Genomic DNA, 26729 nt, shown 5'->3' on the forward strand with positions numbered 1-26729 from the left:
GAAAAAAGCAGAGGCAATCGTTTGTAACTGAATTGATCAGGAGAGGAAATGAGTCATGAGCTGTCTGATTCAGCTCAGCAGGAGGTGATGATGGACTGATCGATTTCTGCATGTGTTTGCTCTGTGGTAAAAATCAGTCCACCACATCATAATGTTAGGAAAAAGCAAAAACCTCCAAAGAAAAGGAAAGTAGAGATGTACATTTTAATCATATGAGAATGTTGTGTGGTCAAACACTAGCCTGAAGTTGCATTAAGGAACATATTCAAACAACTATTTTTGCAATATTCACTTCCAAAAAATTCATTTCAAATAAAGGAGAAATAAAAAGCCATTTTTATCATTTTCTAGGAAAGCTGCTGTGAAAGAAAGCCTGCAAAATCCTGTAGAGACTATATTAAGACTACAAGGTGTTGTGAGTGACAGCAACAGAGGTAGGGTGCAACATGACAGAAAAAAAAAAAATCTTGTGGCATTGCAAATTTTAACCAACTTCAGCCATCTGAAGGATGTGCACCCCTGTTTCTCATGGCTGTGCATCCTGTTAAAAAATGACTTACATTTCAAAGACAGTGAGAATTTATCTTCCCAAACAGATTGCTGAAGGTAAGCGAGGGTAAGCAGGTGGATTAGTTAAACTTGTTGCTTCTCTCTAACACACTATTCTGTTTGCGTTCATTTTCTTCTGTGATTGATGGTTGATTAGACGGATGTGGCCTTAGTGAAGTCCTTGAAGACATGTTTGTGACGAACAGCTATAAAAGTAAATGGTGTTGAACCTGAAATCACCACCTGTTCAAGTGAGCGTTGAGTCATCGGTTTTGATCAACAGTCCCATCAACCCTTCACAGATACAGTATATCAAGGATCATTTTGTGCAATGGGGCAGCGCAGGAGGAACATCCAGGCTCAGCACCAGAGACATTAACACATGAAGAAACTGAAATTGAGCTAGCTGCAGGGACGAAACCGCCTTATGGACGATAACACGGACAGTGATAGTGAGATAAGACAACAAGACGCAGAAAAAAGAAACATGATGATAGAATGATGGGATTACTGTCAAACAGGCTGATACACTGCTAGGTAAAATCACTGCATGTGACAGGTGCCTGACAGAGAAAAGACAGACAGCTGCACACACACAAGCAGAGGCTTACGAAGCCTCACACACTATAAGTGGATATATCCAGCGTCATACAGCGTACATCGAGAGAACAAGCTCCTCTGAAAATAGATTTTTATGCTGGATGTTACTTGACTCTCTCTGTTCTCTGTTGCCAGGAGTTACCATACAGTTAAGATTCAACCTATAAAGGCCATTCATGGAAACTTTAACACAGTGACACTCAACTTGCGTCCCAAAGGCCAAATCTGGCACCCTATCAGTTGCCAGATTTGGCTCCCCAGCCATTTTCTAATTCACATAAAATTACATAGATTCACACTTGTTTTCTTTGTGTGCTTTTTGCATACATAAGGTGCCAGAGTGCATAAAACAGCATTAAAACAGAGCTTATTTATAAAAGACAAAGTGCCAGTGGAGGATCCCCCACACCCCACAACAGAGACCCTGGCTAAGCCCCTAAAGTCCTAAAATCCTAGAAATTTCCCCAAATCCTAGAAATTTCCTAAAATCCTGGAAATGTCTTAAAATCCTAGAAATGTCCGAAAATCCAAAAAATGACAAAAAAAACCTAGAATTGTCCCAAAATCCTAGAAACATACTAAAATCATGAAAACATCTTTAAATCCCAGAAATGTCCACAAATGTCCTAAAATTCTAGAAATGTCCTTAAATCCCAGAAATGTCTTTAAATCTAAGAAATGTCCTCAAATCCTTGAAACATCCCAGTCTTAGAAATGTCCTTAAATCCTATGTCCAAAAATCCTAGAAACATCCCAAAATCCTGGAAATATCCTAAAATCCCCCCAAAAAAGTCCTACAACCCTAAATGTCCTAAAATCCAAATAATTACCTAAAATCCTAGAAACATGTATGGGGCTGCTGAGACCCTGGCTTCTTGTCATTTTGCAAAATTGGCCCCCAAGCAAAGAAAATTGGTTATCCCTGCTTCAGCATCTGCTTTTCAAAACACGTGTGAGGAGAACATTTTATGTCTTCAGCTGGAGGACAAAATATAAGAAAGTAGAAGAAATCGTAAACCAAGAAACTCATCGTTTCATGATTTTCGATACATTATTCTAATAGTCTATTTTAAGCCTTTGCTATTACTTGATGTTGCTTTTGTTCTCCTGTATCGGTACAAGCCTTCGGCTGTGCTGACACACTACGGATCCAGGCCGGTGCTTCACAGTTGATGCTCAGCACTGATCAAACACAAAGATTAAGCGCGGCATCAATCAAGCAGCGCTGCATCACACCACCTGTCTTCACTGCTCAGTGGAAGAACCACTGGCAGTCTGCATTATATAAATTGATGCAACATATACATCTTTCTTATGGAAGGAACTGCTAGCTTTGCTTTTTATTTGCAGACCCCAATTAATGTGGTTCCATCAGACCCGACATATCAGTGGGTGGATTACTTATTTTGCATGGGTTGGGCAGGTGATTTAGGACACGGCTACACATGCATAAAATAAACATTCGTGAATATTCACCTCCTGTTCGTATCCATGTAATGCAATCGAAGGGAAGAATTAAGGATTCACTGCTGGTGGCAAAGCCAAAAGTCTCATCTTCGAATTGTGCGGAGTTCAACTCTGGTGAGCTTTGACTGTCAAAGTTGCAGCCCTATCCAATCACAAAGAAGAGTGTTTGAGGGGGAAAACTGATTGTTCCCGTGTTTACTTTTAATCACTTTTTAAGATAGCATGATGGTCGTGGTATCATTTAAGACAACCCAAGGCATAATTCAAGGCCAATCAGAGAAAGTTTTCTCTCTAATCTTGTCTTAGAATCACCAGAAAGAGCTTTAAAGAAATCAAACTCCATGTCGGCCTCAATATTCCTCAATCAGAGCTTAACTCAAGGTTGTGAAATCAACCAGAAAAACTGAAACTCACTCAAGATTTTGCATCTTACATACCAATGAATATATACGCCCTTTCCCATAAACAGTGACTGTGGCTTACCTTGTCTTGTCATGTTGACTTTGGCAAAGGCCTTGCTTAGTTTGCAGGTGCTATGCCATTGTTTTGATGTCTTACTATTTTAAAGCCCTCAGTAGTCCCATTGGACTAAAAGCTAATTTGTCTGACAGCCCCGTATCCAAGCGTCAATTACTCCAATGGTCCATTTCTCAGGAAATACACAGTAAGTGCAGTTAGAAAGATTCATGGCCTGCAAACAGCTGGCCATGCCTTCTAATGGTTTATAATACCACTTTGAATGGACATGGTATTAAGAGGGTCTCAGAGCTGGAAATGCAGCAACGGGTTACCTAAAAACAAGCAGCATTGTTGATTGTTGGCCTTGTGCAATGGTTTGCAGCTTGGTATTGGCCTGGTGTTGCGTCATCCACCCTCAAATGCCAAATGTCAATTCTGGCTGGATCAAAAGTTAAATTTCACACTGACATATTTGTCAACGAGCTACAACTACAAAAGAGCATTTGTACAGAAACAGAGCTGATTTTCTAATGCTCAAAAGGAAGCAGATAAATGAAGCTGCCCTCTTGTCTGTTTTGGATTGTAGTATATCTCTGACACCACTTTTAAAGCCAAAGATTCAGGACCTGATTTTGTTTAAATTTGCTGTAAATATTTATAGTTTTAAAAAGATGTTTCCTTATGTTGTTGATAACCCCCCTGAACTTTCCACATAGCAACCCAACACAGTTTGTGTGGTCTCCAAGTGTCTCTGTAGACGTTGGAGCTGCAAAATGTAGTTAGATTCTTGAGGAGGGGAGTGTTAGCTACGACGTAGCCTAAAAACAGAATAACTCTCAGCTATGGAGGTTAAGTGTAAACGCTCGACAGACAGACAGAGAAGAAAAGCAAAAAAACAAAAATAAGGAAATTTCCTGGAAAAAAGTGCTTAAAAAGTATTATCATTCTGTTTTATCATTTAAAATATTTCATAACAAAAATAATAATAATCATTAATATAGTTTTCTGGAAATTTTCCCCTAGCTTTTTTTTAAAAAAATAACTTTCTAAATCTACTAAATCTTGCTATTTGGGGTACAGTTTTTGCCAAGTTGCCTTTTTTTTCCACACTGTCAAAGGAAAAAAATAACAAAAACTAGTTTGCCTAAGGTTCAAAGGTTTAAATACTTGTAAAAGGTGTCTAAAAGCACAAAGGGTTAATGCTGAAGTTCAAATCTTGCTTAATCCATTGTAAAAAAACAAAAAACAAAAAATAAAATCATGAGAATGTGTCCTACTGTATACATTTGGGGATTTTTTTTGATGGTTATATATTCTACGCAGCAGAACAGCAAAGTGAAACATGAGCTTCAGCCCTGGAAAGCAATCTCTCATTATTTTCACTATGACTAGCCAAACCTAGACAGCATTATTTTAAAAGCAGAATATGCATCTGTGCCCTTTGGCCTGTTTTTCCATGTTAATTTGGTCTTATTTTTCTCATCAAACGTTTTGACATGCGATAGCTGTTCATAAAATAGCCCGCAGCCTGTACTGAAACACATCACAGCTTAAATGGGAGTGGGGACGATGTCCATAAGTCATCCGTCGTCGTTTCCTGCTGCATCGCTGCGTGAAGTCAGGAGCTAAACGTCTTTCGATGGCATCTGAAGCTGTTTCACTGAGTGTTTCCACTTTGCTATAATATCAATTTCTGAACATTTTATACCCTGTTGGAAAGAATGTTGAACTTGGCCTCCTGTTGCATATTACCGTCTGCCAAATGCTTGCTGCGTTGTGATTGCATGCATCTTTAATAGAGGATGGAAAGTGCACAGGCCCAGCGGCTCATCATAATGTTGATATGATGGCATATTTTACCAGCTGATGTATAAAAAATTGTCTGTGTTTTATGCTGCATGGACTATATAACATCTTGTGGCTTTATTTCTACCTACAATATAACTGGCTGATTCATCTGCGTGTCATTACAAGCTGTAAAAAATATACAGAGCTATAATGAGCTCCGCAAACATATTTTCTTCATATACAAAAAGGTGGCAGTTGTATGTGTGTGAGCAGGGTGTCGTTTCTTATCGAGGAGCATTTTCTACCCTTCATTCTGTTGTCAGCTCGGTCGACAGAATTTCATATCGCAGCGGGGAGAAGAGGCAAAAAGCACTCCTCTCCCTGTCTAATCCACTGGGCTGCAACAGTGAATGTACAGCGGGGTGGAAAAGATAACTTCTCCCAGGGGAGGCTGCCAGGCGCAACTCTTGATCACCGCCTCCCTTCATCTTTGTTCCCCCCTTTAAATTTATGAATAAAAATGCAGTCAGAGTTTACCCAATAGCTGAACAGCATTTTATCTGTTGCAGCTTAAAATAGAACTTTTAACTCCAAAGGGATGCTGGACTTTCTACTCGCCCTATTAAGTGGATTAGCGCTGTGTGTGACAACAGTATCATAGAGGTGTTATACAGGCCAGTGTCTTCAAAGTCACCTTTTGTTCCTGTAAGCCAATAGATAACATGACAGCTTAATCCTTGAGAAGAATGGATGAAGTTACATTTTGTTGGATGAAAGAGTGAAACGCTAAAAAAAGAAACAAAAAGGAACTACAACAAACAGTGTATTTACCAGCTAATTTTAGTACTGCATGTTTCCTGCAAACCACCGATACATTTGTAAGTTTTAAATGCACCAAATTTCTGAAGGGATGTAGAATAAAAGTTGTTAATTAAAAATAAAATTCTTAATATACAAAAATAATGTTTTAATTTCACTCTACCATATCTGCATTATTGCTAGTACTGATAAAAGTATTATTGATAACTTTTTGGAAGATAAATTGTGAAAATATGGCTGAAATAATGCTAAAACCTGAAAACTCTTTAAAAACAGCATTTTTAAAGGTCAAATAATACCAAGAACAGAAAAAAAAAATAATAGCTTAACAGCAGGGGGAAAAAACACTTCAAAATAAAAGCCCCGTGTCAGAAACTCTAAATTAAGTTTGTTTTTTACAAACTTAACATGTCCTTTCAGAATGGACCCACTTTTGGACCACGACCCACTGGTTGGGAACCACTGATCTACATGCCTTTTTTAAAAAAAATATGAAGAAGACAGAGAGATTGCATGATTGATTACAGTGTCCTACGCTCAATCGTCCCCAGTCCAAGTGGACTTTACCTTGCATGGCAGCTGGATTCTGGTGATATTATGAGATCTTTTGAGAACCAAAGAATCTAGAGATGACATAAAATCCATTTTGTAAGGTTTTAGGTAATGTGTTTACATCCGAAGAAAGGAGTAGACCAATCAGCTCCCTGTGAGGAGCTACTGGCAGTTACAGGCGAGGTTTCGGTGTATCCAATGACACTGAGAGGCGACAGTTCGCTCAAAACAACAATAGCGTCTCCTAAAAGGTTAGCGTAGATGCCGCTATAGCATCAGTTACTGACGTGAAGAGCATTTCTCCATTTAAAGAGAAAATAACATCACAAGGTTTTTCTCGGTGGAAAAGATGTTTTTGCTCTTTTCTTGACTGACCCACGACAGACATCGACAGACAGATGGTTCATCCAATCACCTGCCAAGTATGTTTGGATAGTGCAGTTTCCAATGGCTGCTTCTCAGATGGTCCTGTGTAGCAAACCATCTGGTGTGTCAGGTTATATGGAATTACACTCAATAAAAACAATCGACAACAACGTGCAAAAGTTCACAATATACAGTGAAGATGTTCCAATACCATATTTTCCATGCTGATACTATTTCCAATACCTGAACTTGCGTATCAACCAATAAGACTACCAGTCCGATACCACTGCGCTAAAATCAACGGCTGTATACTGCTAACCCTTTTCCGTGTCGAGATCTGATTCACTGACAAACTCGACATCATATCTTGTGCTCAACAGGCTTCAGTTAATGGCTGACGACAACCACAGCTTCCTTTAACATGTATAAAAAAGTAATAGAAAACATACATCTTGGATTTAGTAGTTCTATGAAGTCTCTAAATGCTGCTGTTCCATAAGCAGTTCTACAAAGCCTCTGAAAGAAAAAACGATTGCACCAGAAAACACATTTGAAAGCTACAATGTAAATCAAGTGGAGGCAATTTAAAGTACGTTTCTACACCACAGTGTTCCAGAGATATATTTAAAGATATTAAGTTGCGAACTTTGTTGTTGTATAAAGCATTGAGTACACTTGGAGGTTAACCCTCCGAAACCCGAGCAAATTGGTTTGATTTCTGTCAAAAACATGGGAAGAAGGCAATGAGCAATTGATAAGACATGGCCCAAAGATCAATAAGAAATTAAAAAGTACAAAGAAAACTACCGGAAAATAAGTGGAGAAAAGAGAAGTTAAAAAAAAGAAAAGAAAATGACCTGAAAAAAAAGGAGAGAGGTCTGCCTGCAAGCCTCCACTATGAAGGCACTTCTGGTGCAGACTCCCTGCTCAAGTCAGCTCTACTGTCAGAACAGGAAATAATAAAAAACATCCAAAATAAAATCATACACTTATGGGTGACGCGATATTGTCTTTGATTGATTAATTCTTGATTTTACATTTTGATTTAGCCTATTCTGTCTTAAAGCTGAGCTGAAAATTGGAGGAAAAAAAGCAAATTTGTATACTTTATATACTTTTCTGGAAAAGTTTTTTTTTTTTGTTTTAACATTTTCTTGTTGCCTTTTGGTAATTTCTTATAATTTGAAGGGCATTTCTTTCCAAGTTGCACATTGCTTTTTTTCCCAATGTTTGCAAAAAAAAAATCGAATTGCTCAGGTTTCAAAGGCTTATATAGCTTGTCAAAGGCTTTAGGAAGCATAGGAAAACTGATGTCAATCCAGGTTGAAAAGGGTGAACGTTCATCGATAAATTATATGGCATCAGATCCCTGTATACTCTGCAATCCCTGATCCAGCATTGAGACTGATGTACAGCTCCATCCACCAAGAAAAGACAGCGTCTCAAAATATCCAATTTACAACAGAAATGTCTTATAACTAAACATACAGAGTATACTGTCTTGTTATTTCTGCCAAGCTCTTGCCAATCTTTCCATCTTGCCAAAACAAAAACATCAAAAAGCTAATTAAAAACTCCACATATTATCTCCAAACAACTAAAACCTATCAGGATTCTTCAACAACATCAGACACCTTCAACAAAGTAATTAACAGCACTCACTGATGCTGTTGGCGGGCTTCACTGTTTGAGCTGTATTGACACATTGAGTGCACAGAGAGAATTTATCTCTCTTCAGTATGCACATATTTTAGTAAAATGACACTACTGCCATCTATTAGGGAATAACTGCTGTTTGACCAGCAGCACATCCATCAGTAACTCTCTGTTGAGCTTATTTGAGCCTTTGGTTGGTGCAAATTCCTCAGCTATGTTCCCTGTGCCCTCTGGAGCTGCACTGATCTCACTCATCTTTTCAGACACTCACAGCGGTCCGCTCCTCCCACACAGAGATTTGGACTCTTGTTAAGTTCATTTACAGGGCCGGAGGGACAGACTGTGGCCAGATATCTATTTTACAAATAAAGAGGACTGTAAGATTTCTGTGTAAACGCCTCAACCTGAATTGAGTAATTAATTTTACTGGCAGCCAAGGTCAATGGGAGGACAGATCTTCTCTAATGGAGCTGGTCATTTCTGAAAACGTAAGACATAACATGTAGAAAATACAGTATAATTACAGGACAATTAAAATAAAAGTCTCCTGTTTTTCACTTGCTTTCTTTTCGAGTGTTCAATCTCTGTGTAAAATCAGCGGAGTCATTAAACTGAAGGATCCAGGGGTGAACAAGGATTCTGTTTCCAATCAAAGTGAGATTATTTTGCACTTGTCTGATTTATTCTAACTCGATTTTCAGGACGGAGCCCCTCTCCTAATAATTTATATTAGCCTTCATCCAAACGCATCATCAGCTGACCTTTATTCTAAATTAGCCTGCAGATAAAATCCATGTGGAGTATTGATGGTGCCAGCTCCGGCTTTATCAAAACAACAGAAAAGCAATTCGATCAAGAAGAAAGACGGCGATTGAACAAGTCTTCACAGAGCGATGCAGCTTTGTGACGTGATAAAAACAGAGGCAGCACATGTAAGGAAACCAGTCAGTACTGCTAAACATGTATTCTGCTGAGTTATTTTCCATCCTGCACCCAATGTGCAGGGATTCAGAGGAGCATTTGGCCTTGAAGACAGACCTCCCATGTATTACAATGACCTGTGCTCCCACTGTCTCAGCTATAATACAGATGTGCCCCTTGGGAGCGTCCTGGAAATTATCTACACTAGTTCAGCTTGTATTTCAGGTTCTTAATGCTGGAGTTTGCACAATGTGCATGCAGAGAGACAAAGGACGAGCTCCATACACTTTTGTCAAAGATACTTCTGTAACAGACACAAGGTCTGGTTTCCAGCATTTAATTTGGTCTGCAGAAGACAAAATTGACACATAAATTGTCTTCTGGTCTCACTTTCTGCACCTCACCTCCTAAATAAGAGATTTTACTTATAAATAAAGTGGAAAATCTCTCCCAGCTCTACATTCATCTCATGACATCTGACGGCTTAACTAACTAACAAAACACACCCAAAAAGTCGTATGAAAACATCATCAAAACTCATATTTTACTGTCTTTAACAGCACAAAACCACAAGGTAAAATCATATTAACTACAGTAAACAATGTAGACCAAGATTTTACATCCTAAATGACTTTGTTTTTAACATAAATGATCAAATAACACGGGAGTGTTTTGCCACACAAATTTCCCTCGGCAATGCGGAACAGCACTGTGAGGGATGGAGGGGAAAGGCTGAAATTAGAGATAAAATTCAAAAATATTCAACTGAATATTTAAATTTAAAAAAATACAAATTCTCAAATATTAACTGGAAATTCATCTTAATAATAAGGTACCTTTTTAACTCTATTACACTTCTTAACACACTACATTTAATGTGGAGTGTACTTTCTTAAGTAACGCAGTATGGGAGCTGACTTTGTTGGATCATGTGGTGGACGGTGCATCACAGTTGAGTTGACACCTGCCAGGCTGCAAAACCAATGCAGCATAGATGTAGACTTCGGGTGGGATGCAGGGGACATGTCCCCTCAACATGTGGAACATTTGTCCATTCAATAAAAATAGGAAAATAGCAAAGGACTCAAGACATTTGCACCATAAATTGATGCAGAAAATGCACAAAGTGGTGTGTTGAAAATTCACCAGAATTCAGAAAATTGATTGATGCTTAAAATTTTCTGGTAGATCTGCAAAGCATCACTCAAATCTAACCCTCCATTAACCACAGCGTTAATTAAACATAAAGAAATAACAAAATAATGTGCAAATGTAACATATACATGGTATGCATAAACATACAGTATAGTGCCAACATTTATTCTGGAGATCAGATTGCTGTCCAACCACAAAGTTTTCATGGTACCCAGAGGCTGAATCCCTCTGACTTTGGTGATTTCCCTGACTTTCCTAGTCCTAAAATTAGTGAGGGGACTTGCTTGGTTTGTCTTTGGCTTTGACAGCAGTCTCGAGATTCAAAGTCAGTCATATTGTATGACCAATTATTCATTTTAGCTTCCTCCGTATGAAATTTTCAGTCATAAAAACATTCAGCTACAAGAGGTCGCTTGTGAATAAAACGTAAACATAACTGTTAAACGTCTTTGATCACATGACCCACAGCGTTTTTTTTCAAGTGAGTAAGACCTCCACATCCAATGAAATACAACCACTGATGAGACTTCATTATATGGCTGCAACATCATTGGTGTGTCACAGGTTGTGAGCACAGCTTGTGTTCTGAGCTTAAACAAGCGCGGTTCAGTGATCTGACAGGAAAAAGATGCACAGACTTCAGACTTGTCAGAGACTGTTGCCTTCTGTCACCCTTTACCTTTCTGCATGTTATTATCACCTACTGTGTACTGTCACGGTAGCACACTTCAGTGCATTCAGATTGCGATGCACATTCATATGAGCATGGGCACACACACAGAATATCTTATGGGCGTGTATCTAGTGAGGAGGACCTGGAGAGTGAACAAAGCAGACAAAATATGTCACACTTGACTGGCTGCAGTAATTAACAGTTTGACCTCTGCCTCTACCAGCTCCACTAATCTGTAGCTGCAGGTTCATAGACGTACACTGTTTTAAAAACCTCCTAATTATACTAGAAATGTCTTGATATGACATCATGTCATCTATGCTTTGTATGTTTCTTGAAAATTGTCTTCTACATCTTCCAAGATTTTGGCATTTGGGCACAAATAGAGACTGCATTGAAACACTTTGGGAGATAATGTGAATGTTATTTTTGCTTGTGATAGTGACGACCAGTTGAGTTAAGTTTGGTTGTGAGCTTTAACGGTTTGTACACAGTGAGAATGTAAAAAGAGGAGATGATGAGAGATTTGGCAATGGATATGAAGTGATAGCAGCAGACTTTCAGGTTGTTTGGGGAATTTATGATGCAGTGGGTGTGTGTAGTGACAGTAGAAATGCCTCCTGAAACTGCAGTTCAGTATTTGAAATGGATACCATAACACATTCAGCGCATGATTTATCTGAGCCCTGAAATACTAAGCCGACTGTCAGCCATTGGTCAATGTTGGGCCATCTGTGAGCATCTGTCACCCTAGTTTTTGCCACTTGTCCTGCACTTTGCCACTGGTTGGCCCTTGTTGGCTGTTTTCTGACAATGCAGCATGTTGAATCAGCAGTGGAACCTGTCGGTGAGAGAAATAATTCTACTAGGTACAAGGTACAAGATAGAGTTAATAAAATTACATCTTTGGAGTTCACCAGCTATTATAAAAATTCCATCCAGTTGCTTGGTGATGTTTCTGCTGATGGCATCATACAGTTCCTGCAGTGCTTCTTTGAATCTACATCAGAGTTTTGCGTCCTGTCAGCTCTGACCAAGGTCCGCCCATCCAGTGAGACAGCTTGATCCGGGATGTTAGGGGTTAACCATGTCTCTGTGAAGATGTGCGCAGAGCAGTCCCTCATTTCCCGTTGCTGAGTGAGCCTCAAGCGCATCTGATCCATTTTATTCTCCTGCGATCGGACATTCGCCAGAACAAGGCTTGGTATAGGAACAGCTCTTGGTCCAAGTCGGGTCAGCCTCGCCCTGATGCCAGCTCTCCTCTCTCTCTTCATCCGGCACTTTGGTTTCGTTCCTCCCCTCTGGTTTGACTGGCCACTTGCTGTATGCCGTTTATGGGGATCCTCTCCCGGCCGACTGCATTCAGTCCAAACCCTGCATGACTTTTCCTGATGATGATGATAAGTGCTTCTCTATCGTAGAAAAGTTATACTTCAGCAGAAGGGGCCATAGAGTCGAAAAAATAGAAAAAAAAGAAAAAAGTAGCTTTGCTACTTTGCCACTAGTTTTTTTTATGTTTGTTTGGTTTTTCTGTGCCTTTTCATGTACCTTGAAAAATATTTAGTGACAGAGTCCTCCCTGGTCTCTTTGTATGTAACTCATATTTCATATTATTAAATATTGTAACATGGGTGAAATATCTCTTTTAAAAAAAGGATCAGCCTTTCTTAAACCTCTGTCATACTATTCTGGTCATGTTTGTTTGAAAAGTGCTGACTTTTCAGCTTTCAAAGAGGAAATGTTCCCTATCGATTCTCTCTCCTGTTCATTTTCTGCATGAACAATGTTAGGTGACTCACAGAGAGTCATGAAATTCTTCCAATTCAAGCATCCAGCACAAAAATACAATAACATACTGTACAAAAATATCTGATTCTTAGGCAAAAAAGTCAAATGTAAAATCCTGTGGATGTAAGTAAAGAAGTTGGCAACAACTCATAATGTGCATTTTGGTAAGAAACATCCTGTCATCAAGCTTTAGATTCTTCTAACACTGAGTGGCAGCTAAACGTGATGCTTAAGTGAATTCCCTGTTGGATTCTGGGTCAATTTTGGATCAATTCAGCAAACATGGCACCGTGTTTTGGTCCTTGTTGCATGGATGACGTGTTCTGAATTTCCTACAGCTCTTATTTTAGCCTCTGACTGGCTTCTTTTCCAAAGCAGTGGCTCGTGGATATCAATAGATTGAGCCATCTGCTGTACCAAACACATTGAGATAAAAACTAATGGCCATAACATAAGCCTATAGTATCAGTATATATTTGGGTGTCTGATATATCTTTCTGTTGAGAATAAAAAATATAAAACCAAAACACCTCTGACACCCTGTTAGCGATGACATATTGAATGTAGCTGTTTATTTTATTTAAATTGACAGCGTCCAATACACTACAGTTTTTTTGTGTGTGTTTGTGCTCACATGCTGTAGGTAAACAGTTTGCTGTATTTTCGTCCTGTTGACACAAATAAAAGGTGAAAATTTAGATCGACTTGGCAGGTAAGCTGTTAAATAGGATTTTCCAAGGGTTCTTTTTTTTGTTTTTTTTGCTTTGTTGCCTGCAAGTAAAAAACAACAAATCTTTAAAAATAGATTGACCTGACATGAAAAGATCAGAGAAACATGTTTCATCTTTTAATTTAAAATTAGCAAATTTACTCTATTTTTCTTAAAGAGCTTTGTAGGCAAATATAATCTCAATGTGCATAAGAAATTATAACTAGGCCACATCTTAACAGGGTGAGACATGCATTTAATATAGATTAAGGTACTTAGAATATACTTTTATGTCTGTTGACTCAGGATCTCCTTCAGTGTGTCTGGAGGGGGTTTTGTGGATTATACAGTACCATCCTGTTACAATATTAAACAAGAGGTACCTTGTGTGCTGCCATAATTGAGATATATTGAACATAACCGGGTGCTCTGATTATATCATTAAACTACTAAAAAGTAAATGTTCCCATGTCAAAATACTTGTCTCACAGAACACACGGGAAGCTCTAAATTAATGTGAACCCTATCTAAAAAGCATTAAAATGTTACAGCGTTTGCTAAGTTTTATTTCTCATTAGCATACAAATGTGTGCAGTCATGAGCTCCAAAATCTAATCATTTCCCCTGTAGGTGGAAGCTGTGGTGGCAAAGTGGGGACGTTTCTATCATGTTTCACAAAGTAACCTCCGATGTCAAAAACTGATTACATTGTAAGGTGCGCAGATATCCGAGTGTTTGACACTTTCAAGTCTCGTGACAGCTGAGGGCAGAATCCCACTTTTTCGCTCATCAGACATTAAATCAGCTCTGTGGTTAAGAGCACAAACAAATAATGTCTTTTACAGAACCTGTCATCCCCCATGAGGATTTTCCACTCTAATGAGAGGCACATAATGGGATGCTGGAGCAGAGCATGCAATCTAATTGTTCATTCAAGCACTGCCTAAGCAGATAAATTAACACTTTTGTCCCTTGACACAATTTGTCCCTTAGACTGCAGTAATATAGTTTGTACGGTGAGACTCTCCCACACTTTGATAATGGTAAAATTTCAGCAGTTTACACATGCTGGTCTTGTTTTAGAAATTTGTCATCTAGATCTAAGCGAGGGATCTTGATAATGCAACACAGTCTCACAGAAATAAGTGAATTAAACACAACCTCCTAACAATGCATTACGTGGTGGGGGGGGCACGAAATGTGTTAAAATTACTTGCTGGTAACATAAAAAAATTAACGGTCGCAGATTGGTTAGGTTTAGAGAACAAAACCATACTTTTTTAACTTTAGGAAAAGATTGTGATTTTGGTTTGTTTGTCTGAAAGCTTTTTTTGGGCTTTCTCTGTCTTAGTTTCCCCACAAAAAAGAAAGATTACTGCAGCTTTAAGATAAGCTGAATGCTAGAAAATGCAAGTATGACAAGCAATATTTTAAATTCATACTACAAGCTCTTATATACTCTGTTAGATTAAATGGGAAAACTACAATTAGTTAAAGAGAATTAAAGCGAAAGTATTGAGAAAGTGTTTCCCCAATGTACATGAAAAAAAGAACAGGCTGAATTTTGCACATGGAATCAGTGATCCCAAATTTGATTTATCCATTTCCATTAATTCCCTGCACAGCAGTGTGAGGAAATCACAACGTGTTTAAGCAAGTTTTGCAAGATGCCTTTCCTTTGCACTCAATTAATGCAATTTGACTTTGAGCTATTCAGAGCTAATGGCATCCTTATTGCATACCCATTTCACCCGAACAAGCCCCCCAAAAACAATTTGCGTTGGAGATCACAGGGTGTGCTGATTATTCTTTCAGAGTGTTCATGCCTGTGTTACAGCTGGCTCTCGTTTCTGCCTGCTGATCGATATTCAAAGCCTGAAAGAAAACTACAATTTTGCCCAGCTGCCATTAAAATGTGCAAAGTTGCCTTGGATCATTAAATACCTTTGAATGTGTGCGTTTCTGCCGAAGAGAACGTTAGTGTGTGTATCCAGCATTGCTGCATATCATGAACTTGGCTCTCAGCTGGGAGGTGAGTGCCCGGTCAGCCTCACTCAGTGGGAATTGCCTCGGCAGTTTTGCCTGGAGGGAAGTGATGGAGCGAGTGTGGTGCTCCTCTTAACTGAGCATTGTGGTGGCCACTTTGACAGCAGTCATCACTCCAAAAAAAAAAAAAAAAACCCTGTCCCCGTCAGCTGTGTCTCTTTCATCAGCTCTTTGAACACTATTATGACTGAAAAAGCGCACCATTACTATAAAAAGCTCTCTGACATGTGCAACAAGCTGCTCTGGCGTGCCGTCACATCAAGCACAAAATGTGTGAATGCCCAAATTAAGACCTTTTTTCTGCCTCCTAATTCATGGCGGCAGCGGAGGCCAGAGGCTGTTTCCATCATTTTACCAGTTTTTCTAAACCCTCTTGGTGTTCTCTTGAAGAGCGATCTGTAAAATGTCACATCATGCCAGTGGTGGAATGTAACTCAAGTAGAGGTATTTGTACTTCACTTTTTTATTTAGCATTTTATTATTTTCATGCTACATTACATCTTGCATTAAAAAACAATTGAAGGGTTTATAAAATCTGATTTTGTTACAAATTAAATTACCAAACAGTTTATACAAGCCGTGCTGCAAAAATTAGTTGTGGAATAAATCAGTCGATTCACAGAGAATTAATAGTCAACTATACTGATAAACATTTAATTCTTTTTCAATTTTTTGTAAACAATTTTGAGTTTTAGGGGTGTTATTTTTTTAAGTTCTTTTTGAGTTTTTTTTTTTCTTTTTTTATATGAAGTTTGGTTTTTTTTCCCCATTTTTCATGAGTTAGATTTATTTCCTCACTTCTTTTTATATTATTTTTTTTTGTGGGGGTGGGGGGGGTCTTTTTTATAATTGTGAGGTTTGGGGTGTTTTTATTCTTTTTCAGTGTATTTGAGGTATTTAGGGTATTGGGTACTTATAATTTCCATTTTTTAAGTTTCTTTAAATAGATTTTGCTAATTATACTTATTTTCTTTAACTTAAGTAACATTTTCAAGGTAGGACTTTTACTTGTAACAGAGTATTTTCAAAAGATGGTATTAGTACTTTTTCATAAGTAAGGGATCTGAGTTCTTCTTCCACCACTGCTTGATGCACAAAATCATCAGGACTATCCGCCTCTATATTGTCTGATGCACGCAAAGACTTTGCTCTGGTTAATGTCCCTTGACATTAGCCCACACAAGCTCTCTGAGCAATGGACACTGCTACCAACTGTAAGTTCATGGGCTGAGACTTAGAGATGGAGGAAAGAGAGCTTTCCAAAGGACTGAACCAACTGTGCTGCTCATTATAGCATTATAAACAGCCTAAATGGAGACATTTGTTGGCCAACACTAGGTATATTTAAGGATTTAAAACGTGAAACGATGAGGAAAAAAATAGAACTTACAGTTGTTTACTTGTGACAAAGTGGTCACAAAAGTCAATGCATGTGTGAAGAATGTCGATTTTCTGCCTTTCAGGCTTCAGCAAGATTACTTGTTTTCTGTGTCTTTCTGAATGCCTGTTTATTTAAAAGTGTTGAGTTGACTTTTAAATCAATGTCCTGCACAGCAAATGTCCTCCCTTTAGATTTTCCATGTCACTCTAAAGCCATCATTAAAAAAAAAACCCAAAAAGACAGTTGATATGTCGGCTTCAGGACAACGCTTCCGGCAATAACTGTGACAACAGGCAGAGTTCCCTCGCCACATGAATCATTACACACAGCGGGAAAGTGTTTTGTACTATAAATGATGACGCTGTAAACATTTTAACACTTTCTCATCTCACTTATCATCCTTCTTTCCCCTGGAAACAATCACCTAATTAATCTCTCTGGAGCTTCACCTCAGTGTTTCAACATTTTATTGATTTAATATACTTACTAAAACAAGTGTCATACAAAAGGTTATGTTTAGGCACAAATATCTCTTGGTTATGGTTAGAAAAGATCATGTCTTGGTTTAAAATACCCTGTTTTGGGGAAACGATCCCTGCTGGAAAAACAGCAATGTCATGCTGAAAAACAACTGCTTTCGTGCCAAAATCCCTGCTGGAAAAACAGCAACAGGTCACTTAGAAAACACTCATATTTGGTGCCCTAAAAAAGCGCTGAAAACAACAATGATGCATAACTGGATGATATATCCCACCTAGGTGACACGCCAAAAATCAGAATACTATTAATTTAAAACCATTTATATGACACGGTAACATATATAATATCAATAATATTATAAGGTAACATAATCATGGTTTGCAAAAACAATATTTTCTTCTAGCAAGTATGTACTTATGGTCACTATACTGCACTCTGAATTATTCTGTTGATGCTCCCAAGTGTCTCTTATGGAAAAGAAACAAATGGCAGAAAATAAAGTTTTCAATGTAAATCAGTAGCTTCTGCAGAAAGTACAGCCTTCTGGGTACAAACAATTATTACCTTCTTCTATTTATTTTTTTTTGCCAGGAATAATGTAATGTACAATCCTTTGCAGAATATTGGATATTTATTGCTTTCAATGCTGCTTAGTAGCCACTTAAAATTTAATCATCTTGTTTTCTGAAGGTCACAGAAATTAGGATGCACAGCAAGATTGAAATATGTCTCCACTGTAGGAGTACTGACTCCACTTTATCATCCTCCTGTAGTTCACAGCACTGTTGCATCTAACTGGGCTGTACCCCACAGCTGTCCAGATGGCTCATGCATCTGCAGAGCAAAATGCTGTTACAAGCAGCTCCTCCACAAACCGCCTTTATAGAATCCTACTGTTGCCCTGAATACAGAGATAAACGCAGGCAATGTTACAGTAAATTAAATAGTAATTTGGTGAATGAGTATTGCATTAGTGACATAAATACTTGCATTAGCATGACAACATGTTATCTAAACAGTACTGGATTTCTAAAAAACTAAATAACGAAATTACAAATGTTTTTTCAAAACCTTGTTGGGCAAACTAATATGTATATTCATCATTTTTCTCTTCTTAAAGACAAACACAGCCTGTTTGCAGGTTCTAAGTTGCTGCACATCTCTAGTTTCTGTCAGTAATTCAACACTGCCTCATGTTGTGCTCATTGACTGCTATTTCCCCAATTAGTGAAACAATTGACAAATTAGAGCTTTGTGGGTCGAGAACAGGGACACCAATGCCCCGTGCCAGAGCCAGAATCAATCCTGGCCCTTACTGTGCAGCCCCAACAGAACTAACATGAACACAGAGTCTGACTTAATAACAAAGTGAAAACAACACAACAATCAGTCTGTTTATCAGCCTAAAACAAAACTGTGGATCTTCTTCAAATGTATTCTCTTGAGAGCATGAATATGCTCAAAAATTGGCATTAATCCCCATGTTAGATCTGCAAAGAGCTAGAGAAATCCTCCGAGGAGTATGAATGTGCTTTGGATATTTCATGAAATTAGACATGAAGTGATGGGAAAAAAAGTCTGCCATAACACCAGGATACTAATCAAGCACAAATATTTCCAGGACATTCTGCATAAAACCTGGTTGTTCAGAGCACTTAGATCTGGGCAGTTTTGCACAAAGTAGCAGCGAACCGTGACTGCAGCCTACAGAGTGTGTTAAACTCTGTAAAACAATAGCCATTAATCATAAATCACGACATCATCAGACTGGGCAGCACACTAAATGTCTTGTTGGTCTTAGTGTGAGTTGGGGGTGGAGGTGGCAATGAGGTCCACTCACTGTAGATGAGCTCAGCTTTCTCCGGAGGAGCATTGATTCACTGCTGTTTAGACTCGGGACTGCTCTAATCACGGTCATAGACTTTATTCCACACTAGTGGAATTTAATGCTTTTGGAAGCTAACCAATTATTGATACCGAGTCTATTTAAGGGGTACTTATATTGATGGAGATTCAAGTTTTAGGCCCCACATGCAAGCTGATGGTTAAATCGACTATCCTGTAAGTCATCAGTTTGGGGGCGTAGACTTTGGGTTCATTAAATAGTAATGAAATGACTTTCTTTATTCCTCTATACATGTACTACAAACTCTGAAACTCCCTCTCCTGCAATATAACAGTTACACAGAAAGATTTCATTCATTCAGCTCTTTTCTTAACTTAAAAATCATTAAAGGGAACATTACCTACCACATGCACCTGAACAAGCAATTTGGAAACTGCAACTCAGAGACCAAAGCTCCTTTCCAAAAGCAATTCACTCCTCACAGCTGTCAAACTTTTCACGAGCGAGACGCCAAAGCCAACCTCTCTTCTGGATCAGAGCTCCTGTCTGGCCCTGTGCTAACCTCTTCTACGCTGCTGGTCCCACTGGTGCAGCCACTGCTTCAGACACCTGTAACACAGCTGAGCTTTCTTCTCACACAGTTTTACCTCAACATTTAAAACATTTATGTGGTTATATTGGAGACTAACTGTCCTCCCAAGAACAACAGCATTATCAGTTTAAGCAAGTGTCTCAAAACAACTTATGTTTATATGACAAAGCCCTCTAGTGGTCATATTATTTATGGCAAGAGCAAAGGAAGAAGTAAAGTCAGTCAGTCATTTTCTGTAACCGCTTGTCCTCGTAAGGGTCGCGGGGGGGCTGGAGCCAATCCCAGCTGTCATCAGGCAGAAGGCGGGATACACCCTGGACCAGACCATCGCAGGGCCAGAAGAAGTAAACATAGTTAAAGGGATACATCACCAACTAGCTTTGTATCAAAACTATGTGAGTAGTATGTGTAGATGAACTGTGGTAAACTTCCCTTCATGCCCAGATATCCCTTCTCCCCGCAGCGAAATACCACCAAATAACGTCATTTGGCTTTGTTTCACTGGCTCTCACAGCTGTTGCTGGAACTAAAGGCTGTACTTCTACATTTTCATATTGCCCGCAAATCATGCCGCTACCACCAAAGAGTACACAGCTAATCAAGACCAAAATCAGATCAAACTGTAAAACTAGGCAGTTCAGATCAAATATAAATGATGATAAATAATGTCATGAACGTTGAATTAAGCTTTAGAGACCAAAACTGTTTCTGTTCCGGGCTGTAAGGATGTTTATTTCTGCTGGTATATTAGGTTTTTAATCATGGTCGTCTATGGGAGTTAACTCACTCTTGAAGCCAGCCCCAAGTGGCCATTCAATGAACTGCAGCTTTTGGCATTTTTACATTGGCTTCATTTTTAGCCCTGAAGGCTGCTGCTTGCTTTGCCAGTCCTGGTCTGGTGAAGATCTCTGTTTAAACTGATATGTCATCTACTGATTGTCTGGGAACCAGAAAAAATCTGCAAGTCCATGTTTTATGTAATTTGGCAAATGCATCTGGTCCTTCACTCCTCTGGACAGATTTTTCAAGAAAGTTCAGTTTGTGTAGCTGATAATAAACAGTTTGGGCCTTTCCTGTTGTTTCAAATACAGTATTCAGGTAAAGGGTATAAAAAAACGTCTTCAAATTCTGATGGCAAAAACAGCAACTCTGGTTCACAGACATATTGATTACATATTGATATTGATGCTACCCTTTCCTAGTTTATCTCTGCATTCTATAGTAAATGTTTCCATCTCTCAAAGCTACATCAGGTACCACTGCTCTTATTGGTTCTCGATTGTCAACAAGGCATTTTGAGCTTCACCTGTTGATAATGCCCCTTGGAAATCGAGAAGTAACAGAGAACAGAGACTGACTTGCATTTGTGATTTGGTCTTGTAAATGTCAGGCTAATATTGTGATACAGCTTTGAAAAATATTAATGCTTACTTCTCTTCTTGATGCTGGTGAGAATCATGTGCAGTAATGTACAGTAGGCGGGTTTCCATTACAGATTTGTGCAAAATTCCGAAATATCGATAAAACGTGCGTTTCCACTGAGTAACATTAAGCGACTTCTCCTCTCACGATAACATCGAAGAAACATGGCAATGGATGTTCAAAACTTTAGTAGGTTTATTTCTATTGCAGCCACCACACTAGCCGTCATTATTTCCAATCGAAGGCGATGTGGATGTTTTATGGGAGCGATAATTGAAAGGCAAGCCACTAATACATGGGAGTGGCCACAAGGAGGGATTTCTGGGAGGCGATAGTCCACAATTTCACAAAGGAATTGTGTATTCAAAACCTCTGGATGATCCATTCAACTTTGTTATTGCAATGCAATAACACGTCTTGTAGCACCTGCTGCATCATGGCCGAGGGAGACAGTTCCTACCGACAAGTACATACTCAAAGCATCATGTGATTTTTTTAAAGTGAAAAAAGCGTTCCCATTGTAGTTTTGCGAAATACGGCTTTTTTTAAGCGACTGAAATACCACATAAAAACTTTTTTTGTGATAAACAGGCCTTTTTTTCTAGATTGCCGTGTTTCCATTAAGCGTGTTTGATATTTGTAATATAAATTTGCGCAATTTTAGGGTTAATGGAAACCCACCTAGTGATGAGTGGCGTTTGTATCTCCTACGATGTAATGCAAGGCACACCGCTTTAAAAATGTCTGAATGGACATTCAGAATGAATGTCAGCACCAAACTAAATGGCAAACCTCCCAACAGCTGCTAAAATATTCCACTCTGAACCTCGAATGTCAACCTGCTGATAGCGCTACTGATCACCAGCGTCATTACAATTCATCCTCTGAGGCACTATGAATGTCTGTACGATATTTCACGACAGTCCAATAGTTGTTGAGATATTTCTCGACTGAAATGATGGACTGTCTGACAAAAAAAAAACTACTACTACTGCATCGTCCCACATTAAAATCAAAGCACGGAGGAGGCTGTAATTCCATCAGCCATAAGTACAATTACAAATTCATAAAACTAATGTTGTTTTCACTGCTCATGTAAATATCAAAGTGTAAATGAAGGAAAAAGTGGGTGTTAATACCGACAACACAATACTTCAGAACCTGCACAGCCTTTCGAAGCCCACACACATCTTTTTTATAACGTGGTGGATGAAATTTTCACCCTGACAACATTTCAGTGATCCAGGAAATGAGAGTCCCTCGTCACTTGGCATTTCAAAAGGACAAAGGATGAGATCATGCCATAAATTGTTTCAGTTCACTACTTAACACTGTAGTGCTTCGATAAGATGTAGTAGCCTCTGAGCTTAAAGAAAAGCCGGTTAATTACCAGCAGGGGTTAAGTGGGCCTCACATTCAGCCCGGGAGTTTAACAATGCAGAGTGGCACACGTCAAACAGAGAAAGGCTGCCAAGGAGACCATTAGACCTCTAATTGGTGAATTAGACTTTCTAATCTGAGAAAGAACAACTGTTGGAAAAAACATAAAAAAAGAATAGAAATTTTATCTATGTCTGCTTTTTTTCTGCCTTGTTTCATTATCACTGGTCTTTGTGAATGCTAATATTTTATGGCACATAAACTTAAACAAAACAAAAAAAAATAACAACTAAAAACAAAATAAAATACTGAATCTAATCAGTTTGTGTGATAGCTAAGATTGACTACTGATGAAGTGGCTTAAGCCCTTTAAAAATGTAACAATTGAATTATGTCCATTAATTTTTCCAATTTTTACTAATTAACATTTGCACTTGTGCTGCCCACTCACAAAGAATATGAAGCCATTCTTTTAATGCACTTGGCAGCATAATGCTGCAAGATGGATTTCTTTTTTACATAATGTCTCACTCTTTTCCTTTTACCCTTTTCTTTTTATCTTGTGTATAGTATTGTTGAAAGCGAGCAATTAATTCTCAAGTTATATGAGCAACTGTGAAAAGTTGCAAAAAGCCAAAATTGTTGAATTTCCATTAGACTGTATGGATTAATACTGGAGCGATGCATTTTAATGGAGTTTTAATGGAGCACACTAAAAATTATTATCCACTGATTTACAAATGCCTCTTTCACAATGTAAGTTTATGGGAAAAAGTATTTTTGGGGCCAAGGCATCACATGGGATATCTTCTTGATTATTGCAGGTACACTTGCACTTTGCTACAGGAATACTTCAGCCCCAAAATGATCTGAGAAAGAAGAGACAGTTTCTCTCTCATGCCTCTGGTGAATGGAGAAGTAAATTCTTCATGAATTAAAGTCAACCCTTTTTAACAGTAGCAAAACTATATCAAAACACCTGCTCACAAACTTTCACACAACTCTCACTGCAGAATAATCCAAGTCTCATTCATCCAGTTGTGACTTTAGTGAATCTGAATTAACCCTTTAAAACACTAAACTCACACAATAACGCAAACTACTGATTGAGGCAAATACATTCACATTACAACTCGTCACATAATGCTGTTCGATCAGGAACCTTCCATGTCTACTTATGACATTTTAGGTATCCTCCTGCATCAGCTGTTTACGCTCCGAGACGCTGTTACTGTGATGTCAACAAATGCACATGGTGCAATAAAGCAGCATGGTCCTTCTGTTTATACAACAGCGCGGACCGTCACGATGGTTAGGATTGGGCTACAAAGTCTATTAGTTTGGGAAAAAGAGGCACATGGTAAGGTGTAGAGAAAAAAAACACATCCACACAGGAATGACTCCTGTACGAAAGTCAGTGTTTTGGTGGATCCATGCAACCCTCTACTCGCCTTACACTTAAACACACTTATATTACATGGTTACCGTTTGGTGGTTTCTGTCTGAGTGTGTTCTCAAGTAACGCTGCCCGTGCGCGTTGTAAGTGGACGCGTCAGGTGCAGCCCGGCTGTCTGCTAGTGTATGAAAACAATACCACCAGTTCTGTCAGAGTGTGTTCTCATCTGACGCTGTCCAGACACGTTCCAGTTGGACAGAGATGATGGCTTTTGGCATCACGCTCATATGCCGAAAACACTGACAGAGCGGCGAATTTGAAGTGAGAATGGGCTGTTGAGGCAGCGGTAACAACTCCCATATTCAGCGGAGTAAAATTGCTGTTTTGGTCGATGTACTCTTGCTTTGAAGAAAGCATAGAAACGAAAGTTGTCTGTGTGAGAAGTACTGAGCACATGACTGGAGTTATGTGAGAGTTTGTAAACAGTTGATTTGATGCTGAATGTTGTTACCAGTGAGTTCAGTACATCAAGAATTTTCTCAGGTTTTGGATTTTTCATTTACCCGAGGCATGCAAGAAAAAAAATAAGTTTTCCTTATGAATTCAATTTAGCAATACAATATACACAAATTATCATTTAGTGGAGGGTGAGGCATTCCTTTTAATTAAGCCCATACAAACAAATTGAGACAGAAAAGCATTCACAAAACTCAAACTTAATTTGCCAATTTTGTAAATGCCCGTTTCTTGTGTGATTATTTCTATGCTGATTATTATGGCTATTATAACATGTCACTGCCAAGATTTCCCATCAAGACTTTTCTTTCAAGCGATAAAAGCAGGCAGATGCGTTTTAGTTCCTCTCTCTCCCCAAGGAGCCTGTCGATGTGCCACTAATTTTCCTCTCTCCCTCTGTTCTCTTTCTCTGTCGTTACAGCTACATTGGGGACCTTGGACTTCAGTTTGCAGTACGACCAGGAGAACAATGCACTACACTGCACCATTAACAAAGCCAAGGTGAGCCGCCGTGACGATGCCAATCATGACGTTATTTTGCAGCCTCTACATTTATATTTTTCCTTGAACATTAGTGAACCCAGTCAACTTGCAATTTAAGTATATCTGTGTCACTTGACGCGCCTCTGCTCAGGCCTGTTGGTTCTAAGCTCAGCTAAACTCATTATAGTACAAACCTCTGTCTCAATCTTGGTGATAAAAGCCAGATTTATGTAAACCAAATGACAGTTGTTCAATATGTTTTGAGAATCAATATGATGACTACCAGACATGAATATTTTTGCAGCAGCCTACACGCACTGGCAAAAAGGCTGTGGAAAAGCGACTTAACACGTCCCACAGTTCTCTGTGAAAGAGATATTTACATCTATTTTCATCTTGGAAAGAATTCATTATTTATGAAGCATATTGCTAAAAAAGCACACCAAGAATGTGCATCCAACCAGTTGTGTTTCTCAGCCTAAAGCAACATTTAACAGAAGTTTTTATATCATCAGTGTGACACAATTGCCAGAAAAATTGTCATTAGTGTACATCCCTTTCAGTCATAGACATGTTATGTTTGCACTTTATAATGTAGCGGATAAGTTGGAACCGGTTTTGTCGTTTGTTAGGTGACAAACCATCCACCATCCCCTCTTCCTATTGATGAAAAAGTCAGGTCATATACTACGTCACCTTAGAAACATTGATATGATACATAAGAAATGTGCAAATGTAACATATTCTGAATTTCCAGAAACATCACAGTGCCAAATTTTTTCCTGTGGTGACTGGGCTGACAATGATGTGTATAGTTGTGAATAATGTCTGGTATTAATGGAATTGGTGGAGACCAAAACAGAGCTAAAACAAGAATGACTACTGATCTAAATGTAAAATGTCAAGTAGTGACTTCAACACTGAGCAGAGCTACCTCAACTGAAGAGATGCTGTTATTAAAAACAGGCAATTATCAGAGCAGACCTTTATATTTAATGTTGTCTGTTTTTAGGTATATTTTATCACACTGCAGTGAGAAGACCATCTGTTTTGAAATCAGCTTGTGTTTGAGGTGTTAATTTGTCAGTGCCTCTGTTTTCTTCCTTCATGTTTTACTATTTTTCTGATGAATTCAGAGCTTGATGTCTTAAATAATTTCCATTTGTACAACAACGTGCAGTAATCTTGCCATTCTCTCAGTTCTTTGGGCTGGTTGAGTTTGTCCTTTGAACAGAAAGTGTTTTCCTCACTCACTAATTAATTCCAATCAGATCTCCTTTGTCTTTCTTTCTCTTCGTATTGAGCTGCTGTCAGTGAAACTCAAGCCTTCCTGCAGAGGATTTAAATATAGCTGCTAACGTTAACACTGTCTTCAGTCTGAAAATAATAATCCAAGCTTTCAACTTTGCCCAGTTACTTTGCAGGTTATGAAGCTATTATGTGTCGCCTTGTAAAACTGAACAAAGGGAGAGTTTTAGTTACCTACTGTAAAGCTCAGCAAAGGTTTTAGGACATGTGATTGGCTGAAATATGAGGGGGAGATACCAACATTGTTTAGAATTTATTTATACATTTCATAAGGACACTCTGTGTCTAGTTAAAGTTAAAGGTAAGGGGTATGGTGAAGGCAGCGCTCCCCCAGCCTGGAAAAGCATAGTTTTTAAACACACAAGAGACACTACCAT

At 38.6% G+C, this 26729-nt stretch overlaps 1 protein-coding gene and 1 long non-coding RNA gene across 3 annotated transcripts in view; one reads left to right on the forward strand and one right to left on the reverse strand.

Moving 5' to 3' along the window:
• Positions 1-26729, reverse strand: part of LOC148187217 (uncharacterized) — a 190454-nt gene that overhangs the window by 62034 nt on the left and 101691 nt on the right. The window lies entirely within an intron of this gene.
• Positions 1-26729, forward strand: part of doc2b (double C2-like domains, beta) — a 150039-nt gene that overhangs the window by 47742 nt on the left and 75568 nt on the right. For both annotated transcript variants that reach the window (XM_088088910.1, XM_042499800.2), the window contains exon 2: positions 24983-25062. In XM_088088910.1, the coding sequence (XP_087945036.1) occupies positions 24983-25062 (80 nt within the window). The remainder of the gene's footprint in view (positions 1-24982; positions 25063-26729) is intronic.

Source organism: Plectropomus leopardus, chromosome 15, assembly GCF_026936395.1.
Source record: "Plectropomus leopardus strain MGB_pleo_1.0 chromosome 15, ASM2693639v1, whole genome shotgun sequence".
NCBI classification, from domain to species: domain Eukaryota; kingdom Metazoa; phylum Chordata; class Actinopteri; order Perciformes; family Serranidae; genus Plectropomus; species Plectropomus leopardus.